The sequence below is a fragment of the Dipodomys merriami genome, unplaced genomic scaffold, assembly GCF_024711535.1.
Source record: "Dipodomys merriami isolate MVZ:Mamm:240054 unplaced genomic scaffold, mDipMer1.0.p SCAF_10, whole genome shotgun sequence".
NCBI lineage: Eukaryota > Metazoa > Chordata > Mammalia > Rodentia > Heteromyidae > Dipodomys > Dipodomys merriami.
This window is the reverse complement of record NW_027202271.1, coordinates 3491421-3502225: the sequence shown is the minus strand read 5'-3', so window position 1 is coordinate 3502225 and position 10805 is coordinate 3491421. Positions and strand designations below refer to the sequence as shown.

At 41.9% G+C, this 10805-nt stretch overlaps 1 protein-coding gene across 8 annotated transcripts in view; it reads right to left on the bottom strand.

Annotated features, from left to right (window-relative positions):
• The window catches only part of Dnm1l (dynamin 1 like), a 49529-nt gene that overhangs the window by 1695 nt on the left and 37029 nt on the right, over positions 1-10805 (bottom strand). For 2 of the 8 annotated variants that reach the window (XM_070038631.1, XM_070038649.1), the window contains 7 exons: positions 10338-10430; positions 6260-6316; positions 5564-5641; positions 5216-5248; positions 3086-3262; positions 2770-2879; positions 190-349 (listed from right to left, as the gene is read on the bottom strand). In XM_070038631.1, coding sequence (XP_069894732.1) covers positions 190-349; positions 2770-2879; positions 3086-3262; positions 5216-5248; positions 5564-5641; positions 6260-6316; positions 10338-10430 — 708 coding nt within the window. The remainder of the gene's footprint in view (positions 1-189; positions 350-2769; positions 2880-3085; positions 3263-5215; positions 5249-5563; positions 5642-6259; positions 6317-10337; positions 10431-10805) is intronic. The other 6 variants (XM_070038640.1, XM_070038658.1, XM_070038667.1 and 3 more) reach the window with 3 other exon arrangements.

Below are 10805 nucleotides of genomic sequence, written 5' to 3'. Positions count from 1 at the left end.
CCACCTACCAGGAAATCCTCCTGAGTAGCTAGGATTATCTGTAGTAGGATTATCCTGAGTAGCTAGGAACATCTTTAGTCAAGTACTAACAGAAAGAAAAACCTAGAAATATAAAGACTAGATAAAACACAAGAATCAGAGTTAATCTAAAACTTTTTGATACCCCAAGTATAAAAGTTGGAATAATACCTTTAGCATATCAGCTGCTTCTTTCCTCCGCTGTGCCATATCCTCAGACTCAGTCAGAAGGTCGTCCAGTAAGGAGGACTTGTACAGTTGTCCTACTAACTCACTCTGGAGAGTATCTTTCACATGATTAACCAAAAAGTGCATTACTGCCTTTGGCACACTGCAAGACAAAGTTATAAAGCTAAATAATTTGAACAGTCCTGGGGCTTAAACTAGGGGCCCTGCTTAATTTCGGTATTTTATTTTACCTTCATCTCATTTATCAGTATCCCATCCCATATATTTATTAAATCTTAGTAATGGACTTTGTAATAGTCCAAAATGCAATAAAGCTCAAACATCCAAGTACTGGTGAATGGGCACACAATATACAGCATATTCATAGTCATTTATTTTAATACTAGCTATTACAGGTACTGATGCAGTACCATCTGAGTCACAGTGCCACTTCTGGTTTTCTGGTGGTTTATTGGAGATAAGAGTCTCACAGAGGGGCTGGGAAGGTGGCTCAGTGGTAGAGCACCTGCCTTGCATGCCTCAGCACCACATAAGCAGAAAAAAAAAGCCGGAAGTGGCGCTGTGGCTCAAGTGGTAGAGTGCTAGCCTTGAGCTGAAGAGCTGAGGGACAGCGCCGAGGCCCCACGACCCAACTCCCCCCCAAAAAAAGATACTAATGTCCAGAGCCAGTAGATTCTCAGGTGACAAGTCAGGGTGAGGATAAGCTAGCAGCTTCTGCTGATAGTGATAGTTGCAGAACCAGAACCCCTGCACTTACCTGTAGATTTTTTAATTTTTTTGCCAGTACTGGGGCTTGAACCTTGGGGCTGGACACCTGTTCCTGAGCTTTTGTGTTAAAACTCTGGCACTCTACCGCTTGGTCACACTCTGGGGTTTCAAAACAGTCTCAGATTTTCTTGCCTAGGCTGGCTTTAAACTGTGACCCTCAGATCCCAGCCTCCTGAGTTGCTAAGGTACAGGCGTGAGCCACCAGTGCCTGGCTTGGAGTAAACAAAGCCTAAGGTCTGGAAAAGCTGTTTTTTTTTTTCTCTTTAGTTTCTGCTGCAAGTTAAAAGTCTGGTGGTAACTGATTCTACAACACTCCACATAAAAGTATCAGGCCATCTGGCTTTTTGTTTTTTTGTGTTTTTTGTTGGTTGTGGGGTTTGAACTCTGGGCCTGAGCTCTTCAACTCAAAGTAAACACTACTACTTGAGCCATAACCACCAGAAAACCGGAAATGGTGCTAACTGGAGATAAGAGTCTCTTGGACTTTCCTACCTGGGCTGGTTTTGAACTGAGATCCTCAGATCCTCAGCCTCCTGAGTAGCTAGGATTACAGGCATGAGCCACCAGCACCTACCCCATCTGGCTTTTTATTCCTCGGTACAATGAAGTTTCTCTTACCTACTAAAAGGTTACCACAAATTGGATACGTTTTTTTTTTTTTTTTTTTTTTTTTGTCGGTTGTGGGGACTGAAGTCTGGGCCTGGGCGCTGTCCCTCAGCTCTTCAGCTCAAGGCTAGTGCTCTACCACTTGAGCCACAGTGCCACTTGCAGCTTTTTCTGCTTATGTAGTGCTGAAGAATGGAACCTAGGGCCTCGTGCATGCAAGGCAAGCACTCTACCACTGAGCCACCTTCCCAGCCCATAAAATGTATTTTTTAATATATCACTTTACACATCTAAATTTTCTTCTCCCTACTACTGCATGAAATAACACCGAAATGAACATGGGAGAAGAAACTACAGGCAATACACACATGAAAGAACAGGTAAGTCATCTGTTACCTAGCCAAAATGGTTATAAACTATTAAAGGTTAAAAAAACTTCTTAGTGGCAGTATATGACTACTTCCAGCATGCTGGAGGCTGAGCTAGGAGGATCAAAAAGCTCAAGGCCACGTAATCCTACCTACTCCGGAGGCAGGATCATGGTTTCAAAGCTAGCCCAGGCAAAAAAGTTTGAGACTTCTAATTAATTAACCAATAAAGCTGGAAGGGAAGTGGAGCGGTGGCTCAAGCTTAGAGTGAAAAAGCTGCAGGATGATATCCAGAGTTCAAGCCCCAGGCTTTGTGAGTTCCTCAGCTATTCAAAAAAAAAAAAAAAAAAGAAAACTTGGGGATTGAACTCAGGGCTTACCACTTGAGCTACTTCTCTGCAGTCCTTTGGCTGTCCTTCAGATATGGGTCTTAACATTCACTGCCCAGGCTGACCTTGATCTACCTTCCTAGTAGCTGGGATTAGAGACAGACTACCATGATTGCTACCCACTCTTCGTTAACTCTTAAATATTCCAAGCGCCTGTCACACTATGCTTCCCAAGCCCATTCATTTCTTAATACCCAGTGGTTCCTAGTTATAACAGACTGAATCTTGCTGCCAGTTACCAAAAAACGACCTCTCCCCCTTTTTAGTGAAGCTGAGGCTAGAACTCAACCTTGTGTTTCCCAGGTAGGTGCTGTAATACTTAAGCCATACTTCAAACCCATACACAACTGTTAAATATAAGTGTTATCAAAACAGATCATGGACTCCACCAGCAGTGTACCCATCTGTTGTCTGTATTATACAATACGAACCTGTCTTGAATATTCTTTCTGACAATAAGAAAATAGGATTTGATGAGTCGTTCAATAACCTCACAGTCGCGCTGTTCACGGGCAGAAAGCTTTCGTGCAACAGGAACTGGCTAAATGAGACAAAGGGGAAATGTTACTTGTGCCATTCTAAAATGGTGACATTGAACATTGAAAAGTGACATTTAACAGTTAATAAAAGAAAAATGACTAACACACGAGGGGGAAAATGTGAAGCTTCTAAGACTTTAGTTCCTCCCAAGTGTGTTCCCCATAGCTTAATCATGTGGGAAGTGTCACCCCAATTCTCATGGCTTACCACATCCAGCAGGTTGACAGCATGGCCCTTTTGGGGGCTAGCTGGCATAACTGGAATTGGCTTCGATTTTTCTTCAGCTAATAATTCTTCAGCTTTTGAAGTTTTCAGCATTCCCCTCCAGTTGCCTGTTGCTGGTTCTTGACCACTGTCTCCAATCCCACCACCTCCTGATGCAACCTGTAAATATAGTTTCCCAACACCTGTACCAACTATCCATGGAAGTTGACATTACCCAAGAACCCCAATGCCCATTGGAGCTTGGTCAGACAGCAGGGTCCCAGAGAGACTGGGGGTGGCACTGTATGCCCAGGAGCCTGTGTTACAGAAATGAGAGGGTGGAGAGGGCCCTCCTGGCCCTGTATTCTTTACTGTTCTCCCACCCCTCAACCACTAGACTGCAGGCAAAGCTAAAGCCACCCACAAGGACACCTAGAGCTGTCCACTTAGCTCAGTCTCAGTTCACCCTGAAAAGTTCAACTCTCATATCGTGTTCCATGATACAGGTCTCTATACCTAATTACAACAAGGCTAGTGCTACTGCAACTTTATTATCTGAGATACTGATTATAGTCTTCACTTCTCAAAAAAGAAAATGACTGTTACTGAAGATGTTTTTAGGACCACTTTCAAAAGTCAGTTACTAACTACTTTTACAGTAGTTATAAGAAAATGGCAGGGGCTGGGAAGGTGGCTCAGTGGTTAGAGCGCTTGCCTTGCATGCCTGAGGCCCTGGGTTCGATTCCTCAGCACCACATAAGCAAAAAGAAAAAAAAAGCCGGAAAGTGGCGCTGTGGCTCAAGTGGTAGAGCGCTAGCCTTGGGCTGAAGAGCTGAGGGACAGCGCTCAGGCCCAGAGTTCAGGCCCCATGACCGGAACCAAAAAAAAAAAAAAAAGAAAATGGCAGTGTTGGGTATCATTTCCAAATTGAACCACTGGCCCAAATCTGCCTTTACTATGTTAAAAGTGAGCTATGTATCCGTGTGTTAAAAGGGAATGAGTGATGAGTGAAACCCTAAGGAAGTGAATGAGCACATTCCAAGGGGTGCTATGGATGACTTAAGTGGTTGTCAGTACATGCATTAAAATAAAACATTCTTTTTTTTGTTTGTTTGTTTTGTTTGGTCGGTCGTGGGGCCTGAACTCTGGGTCTGGGCACCATCCCTGAGCTCTTCAGCTCAAGGTTAGCGCTCTACCACTTGAGACACAGTGCCACTTCTGGCCTTTTCTGCTTATGTGGTGCTGAGGAATCGAACCCAGGGCCTCATGCATGCAAGGCAAGCACTCTACCACTGAGCCACCTTCCCAGCCCCTAAAATAAAACATTCTTAAGGCTATGAGATTTACAACTGTAAGTCTGCATACTAAGTAAGGAAAGGAGGTAAATGCCAGACAAACTGGTTCACACATAGAAATTCCTGCAGAAATGGTCATCAGGAATTGACAGCTGTCTAAACTCTCACAGTCCACATTTGTTTTAATTGGCTCAGGTAAGCATTTAAAGCCAGTGTGAGGGAATGTACATATTCACAGTAACACACACACACAAATGAGTAGCATGATAAAGCAGCATTAGAGGATTATCCATGAGTCCTGGTCAGATCTCAGAAATGCTCAAAAGTATAATTTCCACCTGTGAAATCCCTACCAAAATTTATACTGGTAGTAGAGCCTGAACCCAGGGCCAGGTGCTGTCCCTTACCTTTTTCACTCAAGGCTAGCACTCTACCACTTGAGTCAGAGCCCCACTTCCAGCATTGTCCTTAATTGGAGATAAATGTCTCAAGACTTGTTTCTTGCCTGAGCTGGCTCTGAGCCACCATCCTCAGATCTTAGCCTCCTGACTAACCAGGATTAGAGGCATGAGTCATCAGCACTCGGCCAATTTCCATCTCTGAAATCATAATTCCTTACCTTCAAGAACAGTTTTTAATTTTGGTAACAATATGAAAGCCTATTGTTATTAAACAGTGTTAAAAGTTAGTGCCACCTTACATGTGTTAGATAAAAAGAACATTAAGAACATAACAGACAGGAACTAGTGATGCCACTGTACAAACAAGTTTCAATGACTTTGAAGACAGTGTTTCAGTGAGAACCAAAGGTATTTCCATTCTGAAGCAAGAGACTCACATTTTTAGTTTCTCTTCTGCTCTCCTGAATTAACTGTTAAAAGATATGTTAAAACATGCAATTTAACAAGCAAAATTTAAATACCAATGGCTTAAAAATAAAAAACGCAGGATAATTTCCTCTTTAAATTACTTCTTTTGTGTGTGCATCTTCTACATTGCAAGCAAAAGCATGCCAACATTTGTAAAGAATGCAGTGTTACAGAATTTCAAAGCTTCAATTAGACAAGTGATTTAACCTTAGCATAATACCCCATATTAATAGTCTTCTATTCAGTGTGCTGTCTGTAGAAGATTATGTTGCAGCGAACAAGCAGGCATGCAGGCTTAGATTAAAATTAGAACAGACCTTGCCATCAGCCTCGGCAGAAGCGGCAGGGGCGGGCTCCTGGGAGGCAGGTGCCAAAGCACTTGGAACTTTAGAAGACTACGGGCAAAAAATGCAGGAAAAAAACAAAAACAAAAACAAGGATGCCAAAAGTGTACTCAAACAATTGATCAATGTGACCCGTTTCCCCTCTGAAACAATATTAAAATACATGAAAAACAAAAATTATGGGACATGTAAAGTGGTCTAGTTGGCCTCACTACCTTTGTGAAAAGTTTTCTTCAGATGAATACTTAAGAAAAATCCAAAAGCTTCATTTTGTTTTTGGCACTGAATGAGATCTTTTCTGGCAAAGAATTCAAGGCAACAGATTGTATATACACACACTTTAATACACAAACTACTATACTTATTATTAATTAAAACCTGTTCTGTGCATACAGTAGTCTTCCCTCGTCAAAAAAAAAAACCCCTTTGATGATTTTTTTTTAAAGGAAGCCCTCATACTTCCTAAGCATCTTTAAGCTAACTTAACTGCAGTGTATTCTAATACAATTATCTTTATTCAGTCTATGTTAAACTTACATACCTTACATAACTTACATACCTCAGCTACACAACCAAAGTTGATTCTGCAACTGTGTAATATTCTGAGGCTTACTAACAATCCATTTTTGGGAATTAGAAGTATGCTTTTAAAAAGCTGTTGTTTTTTACCTTGTCCCGCGATACAGCTGAAGGCAATTCTCTTGCTAACCTGTTTCTTCTCTGTTCCTATAAAAATGCAGACAAAAAAAGTGATTATCAGAATATTGAGATGCCAACTAAAAAATGGTCATCTTGTCTGGAAAGTATGGCATGATTTGTACACTCTCACTGTTAAGACACATGGCACAATGCTACTTTAAAGCAGATAAATCATTTAGCCCAGTGCTTCTCCATCTTGCTTCCTGCCCCAGCATACCTCAAGATCCAATGCGTCAATGAGGTGGGCTATTGTTTCCTGGTATAGATGGCTCTCTATACCAGGAATTCTCCAGTGAGAAAATGAATGGACAGCTTTCCCTTTCCCACTAAGAAAGACTGATTTCAACTGTCCTGTCATAAATGAGAAACATCAGCCTTCAGCACCCTGTGCAGAATTTGAAGTGAAAGCTTTAAAGTTGCTCGTCTGTACATGTGTGTAACTGCAAGACAACTCCCTAACAAAACCGTTCCTTGAGGAAGTATCTGAGGTTGAGATTGCTGTTTTTTAAATGTTTTTTGAGCCCAGTGCCAGTGACTCAAAAACCTATAATACTAGCTCCATACAGACTGAGATTGGGAGGACAGTGGTTCCAGGCCAAACCCGGCAGAAAAGTCCACAGTACCCAAAAGGAGAGCTAGACCTGGTGACACCCACCCACTTATCCAACCAAGAGAAGCCTAACAGGAAGACCCAACATTTGGCAGGAATTGAGGTTCTGTCAAAGATAAGAACAACAACAAAAACACAAGTCTAGTGGTGTGTCTTAACAGAGTGTCTGCTTAAAAGCTCAGGCCCTAATTAGGATCAAACCCCAGTACTGCCCAAAAGGAACCATTTCATACAATTAATATACAGTAATAAAAATGATTTTTTTGAGGGGTCCGGTCGTGGGGTCTGAACTGTGTGGGCCTGGGTGCTGTCCCTCAGCTCTTCAGCTCAAGGCTAGCGCTCTACCACTTGAGCCACAGCGCCACTTCTGGCTTTTTCTGTGTATGTGGTACTGAGGAATTGAACCGAGAACCTCATGCATGCAAGGCAAGTGCTCTACCACTGAGCCACCTTCTCAGCCCCCATAAAAATGATTTTTAAAACAAACAAAAGGTTTTTTTTTTTTTTTGGTGGGGGGGTCATAGGGCTTGAATTCAGGGCCTGAGTGCTGTCCCTGAACTCTTCTTGCTCAAGGCTAGTTCTCTACCACTTTGAGCCACAGCTCTACTTCCAGTTTTTCTGGTGGTTAATTGAAGCTAAGAGTCTTTCCTGCTCCAGCTGGCTTTAAACATCACTTGATCCTCAAAACTCAGCCTCCTGGAAATAGTTAGAATTACAGGCATGAGCCACCAGTGCCCGGCCCCAGAAGTATTCTTTTTTCTTTTTTTTCCTGGTCATGGGTCCTGAACTCTGGGCCTGAGTGCTGTCCCTCAGCTCTTCAGCTCAAGGCTAGCACTCTATCACTTGAGCCACAGCTCCACTTCCGGTTTTTTCTGCTTATGTGGTGCTAAGGAATCGAACCCAGGGCCTCATGCATGCAAGGCAAGCACTCTACCACTGAGCCACCTTCCCAGCCCCCCAGAAGCATTCTTAATTCTAAACTATTTCCTAGAAAGTGATGACAGCCCACTATTGCAATTTTGCTTGTATTATCAAACTCATATAAGCTGTAAGGATCATTCAACGTGTACTGGGGGGCCGGTTGTATGGAATGATGTGAGGATAATGGATCTCTTATAGGCAGCATCAAATACAGTAGAAAAGTGAATTAAAGCAAAAGTTGCTTCTACAATGAAAGCACTTCATGCATACCCTCAAGCTGGTAAAAACCTGTGAGTTCCACAGGCTCCATAATGTGTTTTACATGTAACATTTTTTTAACAGAAATTTTAAACTGTTTACGTCTTCTTCATAAGAAGTTAACCATGGGCTGGGAAGGTGGCTCAGTGGTAGAACGCTTGCCTTGCATGCATCAGGCCCTGGGTTCAATTCCCCAGCACCACATAAGCAAAAAAAGAAAAAAAAGCCGGAAGTGGCACTGTGGCTCAAGTGGTAGAGTGCTAGCCTTGAGCTGAAGAGCTGAGGGAAAGCACCCAGGCCCAGAGTTCAGACCCCACGACCAGACCAACCCCCCCCCCCGAAAAAAAAAAAAAAAGAAGAAGAAGAAGAAGTTAACCAGAGTCAGGCATTGATGGCTCACACCTGTACAATCCTAACTATTCAGGGGCTGAGATCTGAGGATCGTGGTTCAAAACCAGCCTGAGCAGAAAAGCCCATGAGACTTTTATCTCCAATTAACCACCAGAAAACTGGAAATGGCTCAATTTGTAGAGCACTAGCCTTGAGCTGAAGAGCTCAGGGATGGCATCCAAGCCCAGAGTTCAAGCCCCATGACCAACCAAAACAAAAGATTAGCCAGTGGGGGGGAAAAACACAGATTTACAGATTTTTAAGTCTTTAGAAAACAATCAGTTCCAACTTTACTGGCCCTGGAACCCAACAGACCTAGCTTACTTGCTTTGTTAACACTTCCTCAGACTTCAGTTTCTAATTTATTAACAGCTACTCTCAAAGGGTGAGTGTATAGATTAAGTGAATATTCCCAATAAAGTTTCTTGGCAGTCATTAAAACCACATGAACAGGCATGTTCATTGTGAAAACTATGCTCTTAGCCAGGTGCCAGTGGCTCACGCCTGTAATTCTAACTACTCAGGAGGCTGAGATCAGAGGATTGCAGTTCAAAACCCACCTGGGCAGGAAAGTACATGAGACTCTTATCTACAATTAACCATCAGAAAACCAGAAGCAGCACCATGGGCCAAAATGGTAGAGCTCTAGACTTGGACAGAAACACTCAGGATAGCACCCAGGCCTTTAGTTCAAGCCCCACGACAAAAAAAAAAAAAAAAGAAAAGAAAAAAATATACTCTAAAGCCACACCACAGGTCACAAATCTGCTCCAGAAGTTGGTTTCAATGGAAGAGGCAAACAGTAAATTCTTAAAAGTAAGGAAGTGCTATGGGAGCTACTTTTTTTCTAAGTGTTTTCAAGAGCTTTACTGTATGTATCTTGGAATTTGGGGTCATGGGGAAAATTCTACTTCCAAGTACCTGTTAAACAGAAGGTGTTGGGGCTTTTTTTGTTGCCATTCCTGGGGCTTGAACTCAGGGCCTGAGGGGTATCCTTGAGCTTTAGTTGCTCAAGGCTACTTCCAGCTTTGCTGGTGCTTAACTGGGGATAAAGAGTCTCACAGACTTTCTTGCCCAGGCTGGCTTTGAATTGTGATCCTCAGATCTCAGCCTCCTGAGTAGCTAGTATTACGGGCATGAGCCACCAGCACCCAGCAAAGGTACTGTTTTCTGTAATAGCTTATAAGCATGGAAGGAATCACCAATACTCTCTGTGGCCCTCCATTTTGTCATGTTTTATATAGTGTTCAAGTTGAAAACCCAGGGTCCCTTCCAGTTTCCAAATAATTTTCTCTCCACTCAGAAAAGACAAATTCAATGTAGAAGGAGATTTAGGTTTCGTGGTACTAGGGAATAACAGAGGGAGTTGTGGGAGACACCTTCTAGAAAACTTGTGGCTACTAGCCTTTATGCACTGTGTTACATTAACATTAACGGAAAAAAAGTCCATGAGATGCATCATCCATCCAGGAGAGCATAGGGAGTCCTTGGCAGTTCCAGTTTGTGAACAGGTAGGCCATTCTTAGAATGCTTCTTTCACAGCTTACAGAGCCAAGTAAAAACAATCTTAAAACACTTGCACAAGTATACCAGTTACTGAAACAAAGTCAGGCAGATGAAGGCCCAGATTTGCTCTCTCTGTGTCATAGCAGAAAGTAACGGTTATTTCATGATTTTAAAGAAATTATATTTCATGATTTTAAAGAAATTAAATTAAAAAAAAATAAGATCAGCATGCTTTCTGGCATATGGCAGGCACTAACATGGCACAGGTGTTTTATAGTTAACTAAAGTTTTAATGCTAAGTAAGTCTGCTGTAAATTTAGTTACAACAGATTTCCAATCTGTACAAGGACAATTTTTGTTTACCTCTATATTATTGTTCATTAGCCCACAAGCATCAGCAAAGTCTGGGTGTTTTGTGTTGATGTAAGCCAACTCAATTGCCACTAAGTTATGGACCTAGGAAAAAGAATAAAATTAGCCTAGCAGACAAAAATATGTCTACTTTGAGATGTTGATGTGTAAAGCTATATAGTAACAAAACATACTGAAAAAGCATATGAAATGCATGCCTAAGTATAGTAAGTTATATTCCAACTGATAAATCTTTGTCAAGTAATAATTTAACGTTAATTTACATTTCAGCATTTAAAATTGCATTTTTGAGGAAGAAAAAAAGTCTTAAAAGGAAATCTAAGTTCCAACACTAAAATTTCAGATCTCTTTTTAATCCACATCAAGCATTTAGTTCATCTTCAACAAGAAAACAGTTCACATCAGACATAAAGATGTTAACTTTAGGGGCTGGGTAGTTGGCTCAGTGGTAGAGTGCTT